The sequence below is a fragment of the Dipodomys spectabilis genome, unplaced genomic scaffold (assembly GCF_019054845.1).
Source record: "Dipodomys spectabilis isolate Male_0828 unplaced genomic scaffold, ASM1905484v1 ptg000227l, whole genome shotgun sequence".
Taxonomy (NCBI): domain Eukaryota; kingdom Metazoa; phylum Chordata; class Mammalia; order Rodentia; family Heteromyidae; genus Dipodomys; species Dipodomys spectabilis.
The window spans coordinates 5,420,353-5,442,421 of NW_024870904.1; the positions used below are offsets into that span (position 1 = coordinate 5,420,353).

Sequence of the window (22,069 nt, forward strand, 5' to 3'; positions counted from 1 at the left end):
CAATGCCCAGGACCAGAGTTCAGGACCCACAACGAGACCCAAAAAAAAATAAAATAAAATAAATAAAACCTCTACTTTCACTTTCATGAAGAACTCCGTGTGTGTGTGTGTGTGTGTGTGTGTGTGTGTGTGTGTGTGTGTGTGTGTGTGTGTGTGTGTGTGTGTGTGTGTGTGTGTGTGTGTGTGTGTGTGTGTGTGTGAATCCAAGGTCTGGAACTCAGGAACTGAGCATCATCCTTGACCTTTTATCATTGTCAGTCCTATCACTGGACCACTTTAGCCACAGCTTCACTTCATGAATTTTACATGGTGAATTGTAGGTATTTCTATTGACTTTCCTGCCAGGCCTGGTTTCAACCTGTGATTCTCGGATCTTGACCTCCAGGGAAGGTAGGAAAAAAAGCATGAGCCCTCAGGACCGAACTGAAGAAATCTTCTCTCTCTGGGAAAAAGAAGTTTCATCCAGGGACTGGGAAGGTGGTTCAGTGGTAGAGTGCTTGCTTTGCATGTATGTGGCCCTGAGTTTGATTCCTCAGCACTACATAAAGCAGAAAAAGCTGGAAGTGGCACTGTAGCTCAAGTGGTAGAGCAATAGCTTTGAGCTGAAGAGCTGAGGGACAGCGCCCAGGCCCAGAGCTCAGGCCCATGACCAACAACAAAAAAAAGAAGTTTCATCCAGAGCCTTACCGCAGACTTCCTAGGCCTGCAACAATTCCAGTATTTAATTTTAATTATTCTACCAGGGCCATTAAATCCTGACCATGACTTCATTTAAAAGATGAAGCCAGAAGCCTGGAGCTGGTGGCTCATACCTATAACCCTAGCTACTAAGGAGGCTGAGATCTGAGGATCACAGTTCAAGGCCAGCCCAGACAAGAAAGACTGTGAGACTCTTATCTCCAATAAACCACCAGAAAACCAAAAGTGGCAAACATCACACACACACACACACACACTACATTTGGAAGTAGTTCATTCTCCCATCCTTTATAAACTCGATTCTTTCCGAGAAGGGATGATTCACAGACTACAGTTCTCCAACGTAGGCCTCTTATATAGCTAGAATTAAGAGGCATAAACCTCAATATCCCACTCATTCAAGGTAGGTCTGCTGATAATATTTTATTATTGGTTTTATTATTTTTTTATTTTTGTCGGTCGTGGGGCTTGAACTCTGGGCCTGGGCGCTGTCCCTCAGCTCTTCAGCTCAAGGCGAGCACTCTACCACTTGAGCTACAGCGCCACTTCCGGTTTTCTGGTGGTTTATTGGAGATAGGAGTCCCTCCTGAGTAGCTAGGATTACAGGCGTGAGCCACCAGCGCCCGGCTTATTGGTTTTATTATTATTTTGGTTTGTGCAAGTTAGGGACTGTGGCAGTGACTGGGTATCTACAAGGGAGATCAACTTCTACTCCCTTGTTGTGAAGCACCTAGTGAGGATAAGACAGAGCACCTGGTTGGTGAGGGGAACCTGAAAGATATCTTTTCTCAGCTGACCTTGCTGCCTTGCTTATTCTTGGCTGCAGATCAGTAATCAGTAGAAAGTTGTCACTATCCTCCAAGCATCAGTTCAGTAGGACACAAGACCTCCATTAACTGCTCTTCAGGGCCGATCAGTCAAAGAAAAGTTAATTCTCCCCACTGACATCAAGGGCCAATTGGATGGTTATGTTTTGCATTCTGCTCCTTATGCTGTTTTTTGTTTTTGTCAGCCTTGGGGCTTGACCTCTGGGCCTGGGTGCTGTCCCTCAGCTCTTCAGCTCATGGTGAGCACTCTACTGCTTGAGCCACAGTGCCACTTCCGGCTTTTTGTTGTTTTATTGGAGATTAGAGTCTCTCAGACTTTCCTGCCCGTGCTGACTTTTACTTGCACTCCTCAGATCTCAGCCCCCTGAGTAGCTAGTATTACAGCTGAGCTACTGTGCCTGGCCTGTGCTTTGTTTATTTTATTTTTTTGTCGGTCGTGGGGCTTGAACTCTGGGCCTGGGCGCTGTCCCTCAGCTCTTCAGCTCAAGGCGAGCGCTCTACCACTTGAGCTACAGCGCCACTTCCGGTTTTCTGGTGGTTTATTGGAGATAGGAGTCTCATGGTCTCTCCTGCCCGGGCTGGCTTTGAACCTCGATCCTCAGATCTCAGCCTCCTGAGTAGCTAGGATTACAGGCGTGAGCCACCAGCGCCCGGCTCTGTGCTTTGTTTATGTATAATACTTTGCTGAGGTTTGGTCTCCACCCAACATGTGACCTTTGTCTTTAAAACTCAGTGCAAGCTCCATCTATAGCAACCAGAAAACATAACCAAACTCCTTAAACCAGTGGCCTGTCTGCCCTCAGCTGCTTTTATTGAACAGCCAGAATGCTCTTATAGTTGGTTTCAAGGGTAGAGTGTGAGTACATATTGGGAATCATTGTTTTTTATTTGCAATCATTTGTTTATGTGCAACTCCAGCAACAACAGTATACCTTGCATCATTGTGAGAGTCATTATAAGGCATGATTCATCTTGAAGGAGAGACCCTGAGCTCTAGAATCAGAGAATATCTATGCTGAAAGGCTATTCAGCTTCTCTTACAGAAGAGAAGACAGAGTTTTAAAAAGAATGAGCACTTCCCTGTGTACCACAAATAAAGGCAGTCATTCTGAAGATGTACATGTAAAATCAGTGTATATATTGAACATAAGAGATTCTTGGGATATTATCTTAAAGTTAAGTTTACTTTTCACCTCCCACTGTTCATGTATATGTTTGTCATGGGTGGAAATTCTTTGCTGTCCTCTGAATGAAAAATAGATTTACTTTTTTTTTTTTGGGGGGGGGGGATCTGGTCGTGGGGCCTGAACTCTGGGCCTGGGCGCTGTCCCTCAGCTCTTCAGCTCAAGGCTAGTGCTCTACCACTTGAGCCACAGCACCACTTCCGGCTTTTTTCTTTTTGCTTATGTGGTGCTGAGAAATCGAACCCAGGGCCTCAGGCATGCAAGGCAAGCGCTCTACCACTGAGCCACCTTCCCAGTCCTACATTTACTTTTAATTAAAAAAAAAAAAAACTTGGGCTGGGAAGGTGGCTCAGTGGTACAGCACTTGCCTTGCATGCCTGAGGCCCTGGGTTTAATTCCTCAGCACCACATAAGCAAAAAGAAAAAAGCTAGAAGTGGCGCTGTGGCTCAGGTGGTAGAGCGCTAGCCTTGAGCTGAAGAGCTGAGGGACAGCGCCCAGGCCCAGAGTACAGGCCCCACGACCGGACCCCCCCAAAAAAAACTCAGTGCAAGCTCTGTTCAGGGCTGCAGATCTTTGTAATTGGCCTTCTGCAGTCTACTAGGGCTAAAATAAAGATTCCAAAATTCAACCTCTGAATGTGGCTTCTCTATTTTTTTTTTTTTTTTTGTCGGTCATGGGGCTTGAACTCTGGGCCTGAGTGCTGTCCTTCAGCATTTCAGCTCAAGGCTAGCACCCTACCACTTGAGCCACAGCACCACTTCCGGCTTTTTTCTCCTTATGTGGTGCTGGGGAATCGAACCCAGGGCCTCATGCATGCGAGGCAAGCACTCTACCACTGATCCACCTTCCCAGCCCGGCTTCTCTATCTTCTTGTGGCTGGTTTTATATCTGACTTAAGGTATATATTTTATGGCACAACATAATTCCCTGATTGGGAAACCAGTCATCAAGACCCCAGTGCCAAGGAGGGCACCGGGGTTCCTTGAAGCCATGTTGGTGGATGGCCTTGGTGACATGGCTGCCAGGGAATGGAAACCCTATAGGGGAGGCACACCCTTTGAGATATTCCAGGGCCCTATGGACTATCTGTTGCTCAGACAGCCAGCTCACCAACGCTAGACATGTCACCCAAGAAAACTTTTTGAAGTCACTCAGAAATCTTCCAGAAGTAAGTCTCTGTCTTGTCTTCTGTCTGCATGCTTTTGAATCCTGGGGATTGTTCCATTTGAAACAGTAGAGACACTTGGGGCGTGGACACACTTGGTAACCCATCTACAGGCTCCAAGGGTACAATGGCACTGTGAATGTACAGTGGGCCATGGTAGCAGAGCAGAGAGCCCTGGGAGATTACCTGGCATAGGTTGGCAGGGGGGGGTTCCTCCACCCTGCTGCCTGGTCTGGCTGTGGTTGGGGAGGGGACCACTCACCATAGCATTTAGTCTGGCCTTGGCAGGCACATGGTTTGGCCATGGTTGGGGAGGGCCCCCATGGCATCCGGTTCCGCCATGGTTGGGAGAGACCCCTACCTGGCATCTGGTAGTGCTCTAATAGTGTATAGTGTGGAGTTGGGCTTGCTGAATGGGAGGGGCTGGCTTACTCTCTGGTTCCAGTTCACTGAGTGGGAGTAGCAGTGGCAGACTCAGAGTTCTGGTAAGGATGAGCTGGAGGACCACTAGGCCCCAACTCAGCCTTCACTTTTTGTCTTGTTTGTCTTGTTCTGTGTTAAAATTAGTACCTTTTTTTGCCCGGCACCAGTGGCTCACACCTGTAATCCTAGCTATTCAGGAGGCTGAGATCTGAGGACTGCGGTTCAAAGCCAGCCCAGGCAGGAAAAGCTGTGAAATTCTTATCTCCAATAAGCCACCAGAAAACCGGAAGTGGCCCAAGTGGTAGAGTGCTTGCTTTGAGCTTTAGAGCTGAGGGACAGCATTCAGGCCCAGAGTTCAAGCCCCGTGACTGACCAAAACAAAACAGCATAAGAAGCAGTGTTCCCCTGGGGCTACTTGATGTATCTACAGTTAGTTCCCCAAGGCTGGGCCTTCCTGTCCCTACCCATGGAGCTAAACATCTATAATTCAAAGGATGGCTTATAGGCCTTGGAGCTGAGTGGACAATTTCCTATCTCCTGGCTAGTCTACAGGCTGTCTGTGAAATCAACAGCCCCAGCCCCTGGCCAGACACAGGGATGGCTGTGACTCAGTTTCCCCATTACAGTATCACTATTATGTTTATACATTCATAAGGCCACTTTCCAATCCTTTGATGATTGTGGTAGTAAGGGTCAAACCCTGGGCCTCATACATGAGGAGCACATGCTTTACCCCTGAACCACCATCCCCCATTTCTCTAGTAGTAGACAAGTACTTTTTTTTTGGGGGGGGGGGGGGTCCGGTCTTGGGTCCTGGACTCTGGCCTGGGTGCTATCCCTCAGCTCTTCAGCTCAAGGCTAACACTCTACCACTTGAGCCACAGCGCCACTTCCGGCTTTTTTTCTTTTTGCTTATGTGGTGCTGAGGAATCGAAGCCAGGGCCTCAGGCATGCAAGGTAAGTGCTCTACCACTGAGCCACCTTCCCAGCCCCATCTTTACTTATCTTTAAATGTGTAACAAAATTCCATTAAGTTATACAATTTTTTTATTATAGATTCTACTATGAAACAGATTTTTAAAGTATTTTCCTAATTTAAAAATACTGTAGTTTTTCTACTGTAGTTTTAGTAAACATCTTGGAAGAGAAACAATAACAGAGAGCGCACCTTCACTTCCTTCCTTAGATGAGGGGAATCATGATTGTAAATAGAACAATGTCAGAATTTGAGATGTGACACAAGGACTAGAGTGCCACGCTTGAGCATAAAAGCCAAAGGACACTAAAGTGCCATGAGCTTAAGGTTAACTACCAGCACCAACAAAAAAAAAAGGTAAATATAGTAATAGAATTTAATGAAACAGAAATCTATCATCTTCTTCAGATGTCCAAATACAGTGTTAGGCATGGAAATCCAGAATTTTATTTTATTTTTTGTTGGTTGTGGGGCTTAAACTCTGGCCCTGGGCGCTGTCCCCCAGCCCTTCAGCTCAAAGTGATCTCTCTACCACTTGAGCGACGGCACCACTTCCAGTTTTCTAGTGGTTAATTGGAGATGAGTCTCACAGACTTTCCTGCTTGGGCTGGCTTTGAACCATGATCCTCTGATCTCAGCCTTCTGAGTAGCTAGGATTACAGGCACAAGCCACTGGTGCCAGACTTCCAGAAAATTTAAGTGGGTTTTCAGGGTACAGAGACTGAGAGAGCACTGAAAACTTAATCCCTGTTACTTGGAGGCTCCTAAGGAAGTGATCGTAAGTAGTGTCATCAGAACAGTGGATTGTATACTAGGTGATGAAGGAAAACAGCTTGGATAGTGCTCAGTTAGTGTTATATGCGAGTTAGGGATTGTGGCAGTGACTGGGTATCTACAAGGGACATCAGTTTCTGTTCCCTTGCTCTGAAGTACCTAGTGAGGGTAAGACTGACTGAGTAACAGGTTGGTGAGGAGAACTTGAGAAGGAATATACCTGTTCTCAATTGACATTGTCTCTTTGCTTGTTCTTTGACTCAGATCAGTAATCAGTAGAAAGTTATCAACATTAAGTGACAATTGGTTGGGGATCTGCTGAGCTCTGAGCCAACTTGAGAAAGAAGCAGAACACTGGTCATAGGCTAGAGGCCTTTGCCAACGAGAAGATGTGGACAGAGGATTGTCATAAGTGTGCTCTTCCTCATGTCCTTCAGAGAAAGTCTATTAGAAGCTGTTCTATGTTTGGTAAGCAATCGAAATGTAGACTCCATAGGCCCAGGTTCATGATTTGAATTTTCCCATGGCAGAGGCTACTTCCTAGAGAATCAGTCTTGCCAGAATCTTTGTTGGAGGATTTAGGGAAGGGATTAAGACTTTGCTCTTGGCTCTGGATTCCATGACATCATGCAGAGAAATCAAGAGTTGACGGAGCTCTGTGTTCAGCACCCAATTACATTCTTTTCTCATTACCATCATTTAAAAGTAGGGGGAACCTGAGGAAGTATTCAAAATCTCTACTTTCAGTTTTTGCTCTGCCCTTCCCTCAAGGCTGGGTTGAGATCACAGGGAACAGTAGATATTATCTATGAGCTGCAAATTTGTTAATTACATAAGGGAAGTAGAGTTAAGGCTCACCTGTTTTTTCTCATGGTTAGCCAATTGGAATAACATTTCCATTTCTCCAAACATGGAATATTGGCACAGAGTAATCTATACACAATATAGATTCCACATTCAAATTGAATTCAGAACATCAGGATGCAACCCTGTGATTTCTGTCACCAGTCTCTCTGTCTGATCTGTTCTATGTGAACTTCTCTTAGTGAAGACATTTGCCCACATAACCATTCTATGATGCTTAAACACATAGCATACTGGAAAGTCTTCAAAAGCACATTATGTGTCTCATATCTAAAATATACTTGGAACTCAAAAAATTAAATCCCCCAGCAACAAATCCTCAAAGAAACAACTGCCCAATAAATAAGTGGGCTAAAGACTTGAAGAGAAACTTCTCTGAAGAAGAAAGAAGGATGGCCAATAGACACATGAAGAGGGGCTGGGAAGGTGGCTCAGTGGTAGAGTGCTTGCCTTGCATGCATGAGGCCCTGGGTTCGATTCCTCAGCACCACATAAGCAAAAAAAAAAAAAAATAGACACATGAAGAAATGCTCAACCTCCCTAGCCATAAAAGAAATGCAAATCAAAACAACATTGAGATACCACCTCACCCCAGTTAGAATGGCTATAATCAAGAACTCTAACAACAACAGATGCTGGAGGGCATGTGGACAGAAGGGAACCTTACTTCATTGTTGGTGGGAGTGTAAACTTGTTCAACCACTTTGGAAAGCAGTATGGAGGTTCCTGAAAAGACTTCACATAGAGCTCCCCTATGACCCAGCAATCCCACTTTTGGGCATTTACCCAAATGTTTACAAACAAGACCACAGTAAAGCTACCAGCACAACTATGTTTATTGCAGCATTATTTACCATAGCTAAGATATGGAACCAACCCAGATGCCCCTCAGTAGATGAATGGATCAAGAAAATGTGGTATATATACACAATGGAATTCTATGCCTCTATCAGAAAGAATGACATTTCCCCATTTGTTAGGAAATGGAAAGGCTTGGAAAAAATTATATTAAGTGAAGTAAGCCAAGCCCAAAGAAACATAGGTCCCATGGTTTCCCTTATTTGCAATATCTAGTGTATGTATGAGTCAAGCAGAAAAGGTCAGATAATGTGATGTTAGGAAAATGAACCCTTAGATATGTATTTAAATGTTTTTTTTTTCTTTCATGCATTTTTTTCTAACGCATTTATAAGATTATTTCTTTGTTGCTTTGTATGTCCCTCCCCCACAGTATAACCCTTGCTTTCATTATATTTGAGGTCGGTATAATTTGTGGAGGAGATGGGGAAAAACTCATTTGAGGATACAGGTGGAGCCGTTGCAACTATGAGAAGTACAAGTTGTCATGTCGAAAACGAACTTTACAACTTTGGTGCGGTGGGGGGGGGGATAGGGTGGAGTGGGGAGGCTGGGAAGGGATGTGAAGGGTAAACAAAGGAGGAGGCTGCAATGCTTGATAAGAAATGTACTCATTATCTTGCCCATGTAATTGTAACCCCTCTGTACAGTATGTTCACAAAAAATAAAAATTAAAATAAAAAAAAAGCACATTATGACTCAGGTCAATTAAACCAAATGATTAAGATGACCAAAATCTTGAATCCTAAAGACATAACCAATCTCTCCATGTCTCTCTTAACAAATATTCTACTCTCAACTTCTGGGACTATTGGTTCTATTTTTGTTAGCTTCCATATTTGTGTGAGATTGCTCAATGTCTTTCTGTGCCTGGTTATTTCACTCAATGGAATACCTTCCATGACCATCCATGAGATGTCAAATGATAGCCATCTCATTACAAATATATGGGATTCGGTTGTTGGACATGTAATCACTGCACAATGAAAACATTGAACCAACACTTTGTACTTCAAAATGAGTGCAATATAATTTGTAATCAAATAAAGTATTTGTGAAAAAATTATTACTAATTGTCTTACGGTCAGGTAGCCTCCTTTAAACCTCTGTGAGAAGTTACTTTTATTTATTTGATGGTTATTGGGCTTGAATTCTGGGCTTGGGTGGCGTCCCTGGGCTCTTCAGCTCAAGGTGAGAGCTCTACCACTTGAGCCACAGTTCCACTTCCAATTTTCTAGTGGTTTATTGGAGGTTAAGAGTCTCATGGACTTTCCTGCCTGGGCTGGCTCTGAACCATGATCCTCAGATCTCAGCCTCCTAAGTAGCTAGGATTACAGGCGTGAGCCACCAGCACCCAGATACCTCTTTTGTGTGTGTGTGTTTCTTGGCCTGATTTTATTTTTATTGTGAAAATACTGTACAGAGGGGTGACAATTACATGGGCAAGATAATGAGTACATTTCTTATCAAGCATTGTTGCCTCCTCCTTTGTTTCCCCTTCCCATCCCTTCCCATCTTCCCCTCCCTTCCTATCTTCCCCTCCCCCTCTGCCAAAGTTGTAAAGTTCGTTTCTCAACATAACGACTTGTACATCTCATTGTTGCAATGGGTCCACCTGTAGCCCTATTTAAAGAAATTTTTTTTGCCGTTCCCCCCACATATTATACCAATATCAAATACAGTGAGAGCAGGGGTTATACTGTGGGGGAGGGACATACAAAGCAACAAAAATCATCTTATAAATACATTAGAAACAATCGCATGAAAGAAAAAAACATTTGAATACTTATCTTAGGGTTCATTTCACCTAACATCAACTTATCTGACCTTTTCTGCTTGTCTCAGATATATACTAGTTATTGCAAATAAGGGAAACCATGGGACCTATGTTTCTTTGGGCCTGGCTTACTTAATATAGTTTTTTCCAAGTCTTTCCATTTCCTAACAAATGGGGCAATGTCATTCTTTCTGATGGACATAGAATTCCATTGTGTATATATCCCGTTTTCTTTTTTTTTTTTTCTTTGGTCTGGTCGTGGAGCCTGAACTCTGGGCCTGGGTGCTGTCCTTCAGCTCTTCAGCTCAAGACTAGCACTCTACTACTTGAGCTACAGCGCCACTTCCGGCTTTTTTCTTTTTGCTTATGTGGTGCTGAGGAATGGAACCCAGGGCCTCATGCATGCAAGGCAAGCGCTCTACCACTGAGCCACCTTCCCAGCCCATATCCCATATTTTCTTGATCCATCCATCTACTGAGGGACATCTGGGTTGGTTCCATATCTTAGCTCTGGTAAATAATGCTGCAATAAACATAGTTGTGCTGGTAGCTTTAGTATGGTCTTGTTTGTGATCATTTGGGTAAATGCCCAAAAGTGGGATTGCTGGGTCATAGGGGAGCTCTATGTGGAGTCTTTTGAGGAACCTCCATACAACTTTCCAAAGTGGTTGAACATGTTTACACTCCCACCAACAATGAAGTAAGGTTCCCTTCTGTCCACATCCCACCCCCCCCCCCAGCATCTGTTGTTAGTAGAGTTCTTGATTATAGCCATTCTAACTGGGGTGAACTTCTCTAGCCATAAAAGAAATGCAAATCAAAACAACATTGAGTTACCAGCTACTTCTATTTTTCTTAACTTGTTTTGTGTGAGATTGCTCAATATCTTTCTATACCTGGTTATTTAGCTTAATCTATTATCTCCTATAACCCTCCATGAGATTCCAAATGACAGTCTTCTCACAAAGAAATGTGTTCTGGGTTTTGGATAAGAAATCACTTCACAATGAAAACATGGAACACAATATTGTACTTCAAAATAATGTATGTACATACCTATGCAGTATGTACATACTGCATAGTACAGTAAAAAGGATCACTTTTTACCCAAATGTTACCCTATCAAATGTTCTAGCACTGCCTTACCTCTATCTAGTTCTCTCTCTCTCCTCACTTGGATTTCTTTTTCTTTTTTGGGGGAGGGCAGGTCCAGTCGTGGGGCCTTCCTTAACTCTGGGCCTGGGAGCTCTCCCTCAGCTCTTCACCTCAAGGCTAGTGCTCTACCACTTGAGTCACAGCGCCTTTTCCGGCTTTTTTCTTTTTGCTTATGTGGTGCTGAGGAATGTAACCCAAGGCCTCAGGCATGCAAGGCAAGCGCTCTACCACTGAGCCACCTTCCCAGCCCCATCACTTGGATTTCTGTAACCATCTTCTAACTAGCCTCATTTTTTCCATGTTTCTAATTTTTTACATTACTTCCAGAATTCTGTTTAATAAAACCATGTTTTCATTGTGTTTTGGTACAATTATCCTCCTAAGACCCTTACTTTCAGCTTATAGAACAGTGAGAAGCCACAAGCTCTTTAGATCTTACACCCTGGTGTTTTATTATAACTCATTCAGGGGAACAGAATGGACTAAGGGTGAACCAATCACAATTGACTCATCACCAGTGATTAACTATAAAGTGAGCACTGAAGTCATTTTGGGGTTACACATGCAAAGAAATTAAGCTGTGTCTCAAGTGGTAGAGCATCAGCCTTGAACAAAACTGTATGGGCAGGGTGGAGGCGCTGATTTCAAGCTGCAGGACTTGGACCCACACACAAAGAAAATGTACCCCCACGTGTATGTCCCTCCATGTTCTCTGAATGTTTCAAGAGGTGATGTGGCAGATTTTAATCCTGTGCAAATTTTGTAATACACAAGTAGTGGTACCTTCAATTCAAAAAGTGAACGGGAAATGCAATTTGTCTTATAATGCACAGACCACACATATAGTGGGAGACATCAATACTTTCATATCCTTGGCTGAAATCATTGCTATCTTTTCCCATCTACTGTTCCCCACATCACCTTAGAGCTCTTATTTCTGAGATTTTATAAAATTTCCTTGAAAACCCCCCTTTTTTTTTTTTTTTTTTTGCTAGTCACGAGTTCTGAATAACTGGGCGTTGTCACTCAGCTCTTCAGCTCAAGGCTAGTGCCCTATCACTTGAGCCAACGCAACACTTCCAGCTTTTTCTGCTTATGTGGTGCTGAGGAATCAAACCCAGGGCCTCATGCATGTGATGTAAGCACTCTACCACTGAGCCAACTTCCCAGCCCATGAAAAACCATCCTTTAGTAAAAAGGACACACGTCAATAACTTCCCTCTCTTCATCACTTGTTAAGCTTGGAAGTAATTAATGCCCATCACTTGTGTCTAAAAGCTTTGAATAATATTCAGGTACATCATCCTCACTCAACACAATGAAAAGATGAGAAATGCTGTCTCAGTACTGGCCCAAAAGTAAAGACCGGTTTCCCACTACACCTAGCTTACCTCTGCCATGAAAGACTTCACCATAATTTATAGAGGTGTATGACAAACTTTCCTCCACTGCATTTCTTTCCTGTGTGAGTGTTCTACTGCTTGCTTAAGTTTAATTTCTAATTTCTACTTGAAAGATTCCCTCTTATGTTTACATTTACAGAGATTCTGTCATGTGTTTGGGTCTCTGAAACCTGTAGAGATATGACTTCTAGCTAAATGTTTTTCTACATTTATTATACTCAGATTCTCTCCTGTGTATGTTGCCAGATGCACTGACGACTTCACTTCTGATTAAAAGTCACTCCACATTTATTTACTCATTTAGTTTTATTTTTTGTCAGTTATGGGGTCTGAACACTGGGCACTGTTCCTCAGTTCTTCATCTCATGTCGAGTGCTCTACCACTTGAGCCACAGTGCCACTTGCAGCTTTTTCTGCTTATGTGGTGCTGAGGAATCAAACCCAGGGCCTCAGGCATGCAAGGCAAGCACTGTACTACTGAGCCACCTTCCCAATCCATTGCACATTTATTATATTCATTAATATTTTCTCCTACGTGTGTCAGTTCTCTGATGAACACTGAGGTATATCTTCTAGGCGAAAGACTTTACACATTTATTACATTCCTAAGGTTTCTCCCATGTGTATTCTATTATGCCTCCTGAGATATGATCTCAACAGGAAGGTCTTTCCACATTTGTTGCATTCATAAGGTTCCTCTCTTGTGTGTGTTCTCTGATGCAAAGTGACATGTGACTTCCGTCTGAAAGACTTTCCACATTTGTTACATTCATAAGGTTTTTCACCTGTGTGAATTATCTTATGCCTGCTGAGGTGTGAACTCTGGGTGAAGGACTTTCCACATTTGTTACATTTATAAGGTTTCTCACCTGTGTGAGTGTTGTTATGCGTGCCAAGGTATGACCTCCGCTTGAAAGACTTTCCACATTTGTTGCATTCATAAGGTTTATCGCCTGTGTGAATTATTTTGTGCCTGTTGAAATCTGACTTCCGGGTGAAGGACTTTCCACATTTGTTACATCCATAAGGTTTCTCTCCTGTGTGTGTTCTCTGATGGATAGTAAGGAGTGCCTTCTGTACGAAAGACTTTTCACACTTGGAACATTTAAAAGGTTTCTCTCCTGTGTGTGTTCTATGATGAACACTAAGGTATTTCTTCTGGCTAAAGGACTTTCCACACCTGTTACATTCATAAGGTTTCTTTCCCGTGTATGTTCTCTGAGGATTACTAAGAAATTCCTTCTGGGTGAAAGACTTTCCACGTTTGGGTTTGTCTTCTGCGTGAGTTCTCTTATTAGTGCCAAGAGCTGACTTCTGGGATTTTCCACATGGGATATACTCATTGGACTTCTCTGGATATTTGCTTTGAGGTGTTATAATATATTTTTCTGTACTTAAACTTTCCTCACATTCACTACATGTAAAGGGATTCTCTCCTGTGTATATTTTCTGATGTGTAGTGACTGTAGGTCTTAAGTAGAATGTTTTTCCACACGCAGTACACTCAGGTGTTTTCCTCCATCCCTGAAGAATTTCTTCGGCAAGGACAGTAGACTTACCATAGTCTTCTCTATGTTTACTGTGGTTATAGGAGGATTCTCCCACACAAACCCAATTATGTCTAAAGAATATGGTCTCTGAGTGTAATACTCTCCCTTCTTCACCATATTCAAAATACTGCTGCTCATTTGTACTCTCATAATTTTGAGTAAAATGCTCTGAATATTTGAGGGATTGTTCAACTACAGGAGACACACCAGTCCTATATGCAGCATGTATCTCATGAGGCTCACTATCGAAAAGCATGTTCTGACACTCAGTGAACTCTTCAGCCCTCATCCTTAAGGAGTTCCCATTATTCCTCATTAGCTCTGGTTTATGTGTTGAGCTCAAGTTAAAAGTTGTTACTAATCTCATTCTTTCCTCCACTGTGTTACTATTCATGACTGCTACTTCACACAGACATTCATCTGGACTTTCTTGGCAGGTCTCAATCACACCCTCCATTTCTTGTACATCTAAAATGAGTTACAGAACAAAAGACAAAAACATAAATGAGATCTAAATATTCCTTAGTATAAAGGTAAAAACATTTTCTTCCATCCTAAATGTTAGGGATTTTGAAATATCAAAGAAGGAAATGATTCATGAGATATATATGTTTTTCTCCCTAGTGTATTAAGAAAGTAATACTGATATTTTACAAGGAAAAATAGTGTTTTTCTGCATTTCTGTGTTTGTATCAGAGGCAATATTTACTCAAATTACTCAACTACATATTGCTACAGCTTTAAGCTGAGTAACTACCATCTGGCTTTAGTATTTTTGTTGTTTTTTTTTCAAAATACGATTTTCTTTGCTCATAGGGGAAGAGCTGCTTTGTTTTCTTTTATTTTCTTGAGATAATTTGTATATTGTGCCACATTGCTTTTCAAATATTAGGTGAGGAACTGGAATATTTTCTAGATTAGGAGACCATTAGAGTATATTGCCCATCCCTTTGTCTTGCCCTGAGCAGTAATGGTTTCTGAGAGTAGTTTTATACCTACATCTGTTCAGTTGTAAAATACCACCAAGAATCACTTTAGTTATCTATGAGAATTTTAAACTTCTTTCCTCTCCATTTTATATAAAGTCTCACCATAATTCCTTTTATGACATTCCTGCTCCTCAGAACCATGGAAAACTAAACATACTCGAGCTAACCATCTAGTCATCCTTCCTAGAGTATTAGCTTCAGTTCTGAACCCTAGTCTCTGGCCACCACCACTGATAATCTATTTTCCTTATTGGAGATTATCAGCCATGATGTACTACATAGTTCCTCGTACCAGCACAGTCCTAGTTGTAAAGAAAATGAAATTATGATTCGCATGGCTCATTTCCTTTTTTTCTTTCAGAATGATTTCCAAAAGAGATCATTGCTAATTTTAACAGGACCGCCACAAAGAATTCCAGATATCTCTTAGACAAAGGATCACTGAGAATTATTGCTCAGTACACAGCAAGATGTCCTCTGGCTCGAACTTTACTATGCAAGATGATTGAACTCACCTGTGAAACTTTTGTCTAAGGCTTCTCTTCTCCTTGCTCCACCTTGCTCCAGCTTGACGATCAACTTAGGTTTAGGACCACAGTACCCTGTTAAAATAAGAAATACTGGGGAACTATTGCTCATGCTGTGTTATCATTGCTGTAAAATCTCAGACATATTGTTTACAAGATTGCTCCCAGCAGGGAGCTGGTGGCTCACGCCTGTAATCCTAGCTACTCAGGAGGCTGAGATCTGAGGATCGCGGTTCAAAGCCAGCCCGGGCAGGAGAGACCGTGAGACTCCTATCTCCAATAAACCACCAGAAAACGTGGCGCTGTAGCTCAAGTGGTAGAGCGCTCGCCTTGAGCTGAAGAGCTGAGGGACAGCGCCCAGACCCAGAGTTCAAGCCCCACGACCGACAAAAAAAAAAAAAAGATTGCTCCCAAATCTTGTTTCTCATTTTTCACCAGCTCCATAGTTGACTTTTCTTCAGTTTTGGATTTATTTTGCTGGTTATGTGGTTTGAATTTAGCTCTTTTGCTCAAGGTAACACTCTACCAGTTTTAGTGTCCAACCCACAATTGGAGAGAAGAGTCTCATGGGGACTTTTCTGCCATTGCTGGCTTCAAATCCAAATCCTCAAATTTCAGCCTCCAGAATACAAGTGTGAATATGAACACACAGTGCCAGGTTTGGATTATAAATACCCACTTCAAACTAGTGATTTCCAGATCATACTTGCAATAGTGATAAACATTCTATTCTAGTTTGTATATCTACCTATAATAATCACCTCCACTTTGGGAAAACAGTCTCCTATTTGCAAACATCATTTAGAGCTTTTGTCAAACTACTGATTTAGCTTCTTGAAGAATGTGAATAAAATTGCTTCAGGAATTACATAATCAAGCTGAAATATTCCTTAGAAAGGACTACCAATTCCCATGGACTGGAATGTTATGCCTAAATAATGTAAATATTCATATAGCTACTAAAAAGAAAGTACTTGAAAGTTAAAGTGACTTTAGCTCACCCAAGAACACCAAGTTGCTGTAGGTCTCCAGCATTACTTCCTTATACAGGGTCCTCTGACCAATATCCATGACCTGCCACTCCTCCCAGCTGAAGTCCACAGCCACATCATCAAATGACACCAGTTTCTGTAACAGCACATTTCCATCAAGTAATTAGCCCTGAGTCATGAGAACACCAAGTCTGGTATTCCATTCTTCTACATGAATGCTTTTTTCTTACATAAAAAATTAGGAGTTTGCTGTGTTATCTATAAAGTGGGAGAAAGAAAAATCAAAGTAGAAATATATGTCCCCATATTAACTTGGTAATTACAAATACAAAGTTATCCTAATATATCAGAATACATTTCTACTGCTATCAGGAGAGGGAAGATATCAATTGTAAGGAGCTAATCAACTGGCATGACAACATTAAGTATAAGCAGGTTTCTGAAAGAGTGTGTCTAGCTTATTTTGATAAAATTTACTACATATCAGGGTAACAATGAAGTAAATAATTTTTCCTGCATTTTCATATTCTGCCTCATTTGGAAAGCCTATTTAGATTTTGAATTAAAAAGTACTCTCGGGGCTGGGAAGGTGGCTCAGTGGTAGAGCGCTTGCCTTGCATGCATGGGGCCCTGGGTTCGATTCCTCAGCACCACATAAGCAAAAAGAAAAAAAAAAGCCGGAAGTAGTGCTGTGGCTCAAGTGGTAGAGCACTAGCCTTGAGCTGAAGAGCTGAGGGACAGCGCCCAGGCCCAGAGTTCAGGCCCAATGACCGGACCCAAAAAATAAATAAATAAAATAAAATAAAATAATTAAAAAAAATAAAAGTACTCTCAGGGCTGGGAAGGTGGCTTAGTGGTAGAGTGCTTGCCTAGATGCATGAAGCCCTGGGTTCAATTCCTCAGTACTACATACACAGAAAAAGCCAGACGTGCTGTGGCTCAGGTGGTAGAGTGCTAGCCTGTGCAAAAAAGCTCAGGGACAGTGTCCAGACCCAAAGATCAAGCAAAAAAAGAAAGAAAGAAAAAAGAAGTACAAAAATAAAAATATTTAACAAGTTAAAAAAAGTGATCTCAAAGCAATCAGAACACGTTAGGACATCACATCTACTGATGTGGTATACTCAGTAAAAACACTAATGAGGAAGTGGCGCTGTAGCTCAAGTGGTAGAGCGCTAGCCTTGAGCTGAAGAGCTGAGGGACAGTGCCCAGGCCCAGAGTTCAAGCCCCAAGACCGACAAAAACAAAACAAAAAAAAAAACACTAATGACTAATCTGACCCTTATATGACTTAGTTCCCACAATAAAAATATTATATGTGGGCTGGGAAGGTGGCTCAGTGGTAGAGCGCTTGCCTTGCATGCATGAGGCCCTGGGTTCGATTCCTCAGCACCACATAAACAGAAAAAAAAAGCCAGAAGTGGTGCAGTGGCTCAAGTGGTAGAGCACTACCCTTGAGCCAAAGAGCTGAGGGACAGCGCCCAGGCCCAGAGTTAGGCCCCATGACCGGACCAAAAAAATAAAATAAAATATTATATGTTAATAATTTTTGTTTTTAAATTTCTGAAGATTGAAATGTGATCATAGATATCCTAATACTTTCTTGGTAAGAAAAAAAGAACTACTAGCATGAACTTCTGTGAACATCACCTACCTCATACAGTACAGAATATAGTTGGGAGGGGAATAAAATATTTCTTGAGTAGATTTACATCTTATTAGACCTTCATGGAAGATGTAATGTGTTGAAAGAAATTAACCTTAATTCACAATTCATTGAGCAGAGGAACTTTTCTAAAAATGTAAATTGAAGAAAACAATAAAAAAACTTAGTAAACTATCCAGAGAGACATGTACTAAATATCAAGAAATAAAAATAAATACAAAGATATCAAAGCAATCATAATGAAAAATAAAAATAGTGATAACATGAAAGAAAATAAACATCCAATTGTATGATCACAGATACAGACCACTGATAATAACTGACAGAGCATACATCTGGATATTAAAAGTTGTATGCTAGCCGGGAGCCGATGGCTCACGTCTGTAATCCTAGCTACTCAGGAGGCTGAGATCTAAGGATCGTGGTTCAAAGCCAGCCCGGACAGGAAAGTCTGTGAGACTCTTATCTCCAATAAACCACTAGAAAACCAGAAGTGGTGCTGTGGCTGAAGCAGTAGAGCGCTCACCTTGAGCTGAAGAGCACAGGGACAGCGCCCAAGCCCAGAGTTCAAGCCCCACAACCAACTAAAAAAAATTAAATTAAATTAAAAAAATTAAAAGTTGTATGCTGAAAAGCAAGGGCATGTTTTACAAGGACATAGAATATTAATTTCTTTAATCTGCCATTACTATTAGAGAACTGATAGTCCTCTTACTAACTGATAGAACAACCAGGCAAAAAGTCAGCAGAAACACACACATAGATGGCATTATCTTGACCTAAATGCTGTTTATAAAGCACTGTGTCATTAGATTTACAAAGACCGACACACTGAGAGAAAATCTCAAGAAAAACTTTCTGGAAGTCAATAGGAGAAATGCAGCTATAGCTTACAAATCCATTAAAATTCAATAATATATTTTGAACTCTCAATGTGTAAAATAAACACAGGAAAACTATACCAGATTTTGAAGAAATGCACCCTATCCTTGTGACTTATAGAATATTAAAGGTCACTACTTTCTTCACATTTGAAGTTAAAACAAGTGTTTTTAATTAGGTAGGGTATATTCACAAGTATATCTTCTGAAGGGTAGGGGAAAGTCACAGAACTCAAAGAAAATAGGGTGAAAAAGTGCAGCAGAGAAATACTGATGAAAGTAGACAACTCGTGAGTAGAGATGAGAGGCAGGGATTAGGAGAACATTAGAGAATCGAAGACACTGTATGAAAGGAAATGTATTTTCATTCCCTGACTCATGTAACTATAATCACCCTGTACATCACCTGTACAAGAAACTAATGATAAAACAAATCCTCCATGGAGTTGTGCTAACCTAAACTATTTGCAAGGTGAGGAAAATCTACCACACTTAGAAGAATAGTTACCATTATTAGAAATAAAATACAACACTTAACTTGAAACATGAATATTAATTTTAATAAACCAGTAGCAATAATCTTGTTTTATTGTGGTATCCAATTAACTGTTAATGTTAAATGTTCAGGTAAGAAAAAGCAAAAAAAACAAGTGCTTCTTTCTGGCTCAAAATTTTATCTTACTCTAGCTAATAAGGAGGCTAACAGCTGGAAGCCAGCCTGGGTAGACAACTCAAATTAAGCAGCTAATCAACAGGTTGGAGGCATGGCTCAAGTAATAGTGCCAACAGTGAATGAGGAAGCCTGTGAATTCAAGATCTAGTACTAGCACAAGAAAGGCATGGTGGAGGCTGAGGTAGGTGTATCACATGAGTTTCTAAGTTAGACACCAATTGTGACAACACAGCAAATCCTCATCTCAGATATAAAGATAAAGGAAAATGAGTGGAGTGGGGAGAAAAGGAAAGTAAAAGGACAGGGAAAAGAAGGAAGAAGTGGGGGACAAGAGAGGAGTGGAGAAGAGGGGGAAAAAGGGAAAGGGAAAGGAGGATAAGAAGAGAGGAGAGGAAAGCTTCATGACATTAGATTTGACAGTTACTCCTTGGATAGGACACCAAAAGTTCCTGATGCAAAACCAAACAAGATTAAAGCAATTAAACCCTTGTGCATCAAAAAGCACAATTAAAAAAGAAGAAAAACCATGGTATGAGAAAAATATTTGAATATCTCTAAATTAGATTACTAACTGGAATATGAAAATATAAAACAAAACTCTACAATACCCCCCCACACACACAAAACGATTTTAAAATGGGAAAAAGATTGAAGAAGTTTTTCTAAAAGAACACATACAAATAGTTGATTAACATATTAAAAAGTTCAATATCAATACCCATGAGAAAAATCCAAATCAAAAATTAAAATGAAATAACTTCTTTCCTCCTCCTCCTCTTTCTCTTCGTCGTCTTCTTCTTTTTGCCAGTCCTGGGGCTTATACTCAGGGCCTGGGCACTGTCCCTGAGCTTCTTTTGCTTAAGGCAGTACTCTATCACTGTGCCACAATGCCACTTCAGGGTTTTTCTGTTTATGCATTCTACCACTAAGCCACATTCCAAGCTCCCAAATAACTACTTCATACATATTAGTATGGACAAAGTTTTAAACAAAAACAACAAAACACATTCCAAAATCTAACAACTGATAGGAAGGATGTAAAAAAATGTGAACCTTGATGCATTTCTGGTAGAAATGTAAAACAATCAAAGATGTATGGAGAGTCCTAAAAAGAACTATTTGTAGAATTAAATAGGAATATGCTCTTCTATTTCTAGATATGTACCCAACAGAAGAGAATGCAGGAACTAGAACTAATATTTGGAGAAACTACTCAAAATAAGCAAAAGATAGAAGCATATAAAACCATAGATAAGTGTGTTGAAAAGGAAGAAAAATTTACTACATTTTACAGCAGGGATAAACCTTGAATACAATAAGCTGAATAAAATACACCAATCATAAAAGAACAGCCATGGTATGGTTTCTCTTACTGAGCTTCCAAGGATCAACAGATTCAAACCCATAGAATCAAGAAGTGAGATAGTTCCAGAGACTCCAGTAAAGACAAACAGAGGCGGCATATTTAATGATTATACAATGGATAGAAGGGATGGCCACACAACAATGAAGCCATATGTGATACTATTGAACTGTACATATAAGACTTGTTAATGTAGCCACACAGGTTGGAACATACCTACACTACCTGAACTTAGGAAACTCTAGAATGATTACCAGACAGTCTAGGATATTTAACAAGTCCAAGAGTAGCCTGTGAATTTCAGCAGAGATAGAAGTGACATATGTATCTATTTTTCCTAGTAAAGTAACAAGCAAATTAAAGTGTCTGAAAACATGTTAAACTGTTTTTAGCCAGAAACATATATTCCTGAATCAGTTCTCCTAGTAAATTCCTAAGGATATATTGCCACACATGTCACCTAGTAATTAAGTTCCTGAGAGATCAAAGTCTACTAATGAGCAAATGTCTGTCAGATTTTTCCACCAGTGATATTTCAAATATAAAAATCCTAGTCACTGTATTGTTTATTATCAAAACCAGCTTCTATCTTATAATGTCAGTGAATGAAAATATTGAAATAGAGCAAGACGTAAAATACAAAACTGCAGTAACGCATGAAATGAGGTCAAAGCAGACAAAGAAAATACAATCAGGAAAAGTAAATTACTTTGCTGTGTATAGATGGGTAGAAGGCAGTAATTTTCTGTAGGGAATCCGACATTGAGCTGAAAGTAGAAAAGATTTGAGAGGTTGGAACTCCAATCTCACCACATTCAAAACACTGCAAGCTGGTCACAGAAGTGTTGAAACAGACAACTCTGGAGCAGATTAAGAGACTGGATTGCCAATCCCTTTTTCTTAGTGCTGGAAAGGCTGGGAACTGAACCTTGAATGCTGCTGACCTTGAAGGCTAGGTAAGATGGACTTGATGTCTAGATTTTCTCTGGGATGCAGTCTCTTGTCTCAAAAGAATAAGGGAACAAAACTCTGTTTTGGCCCTGGATGTAATATTAATAGAAATGCTTTCCTTTTTACATGTATCCATGATAATTTTCCCTTGTAAACTCAAGCAAATATGTTTGCTTGTGGGGATTCAGGGCCTACGTGCCAGTGAGCCTTGGGACCCCTTGTTTCCCCCTCATCTTCCTATCTGCTTATGTCTTTGTGTTTTTCTAATAGTCTTTGGCTTTGGAATCCCATTGAGCTGCCTTGAGTTACAGCTAGCAACAATTTTCCTCTATTATGGGTAAGAAAAATGTCAACTCTAAGCCATATCAGCAAAG

General features: G+C 41.0%; 1 protein-coding gene across 1 annotated transcript in view; it reads right to left on the reverse strand.

The window, feature by feature from the left end:
- Positions 1-22,069, reverse strand: part of LOC122123338 (zinc finger protein 157-like) — a 537,300-nt gene that overhangs the window by 514,396 nt on the left and 835 nt on the right. The window contains exon 2 of the mRNA XM_042697686.1: positions 16,174-16,300. Within this exon, the coding sequence (XP_042553620.1) occupies positions 16,174-16,300 (127 nt within the window). The remainder of the gene's footprint in view (positions 1-16,173; positions 16,301-22,069) is intronic.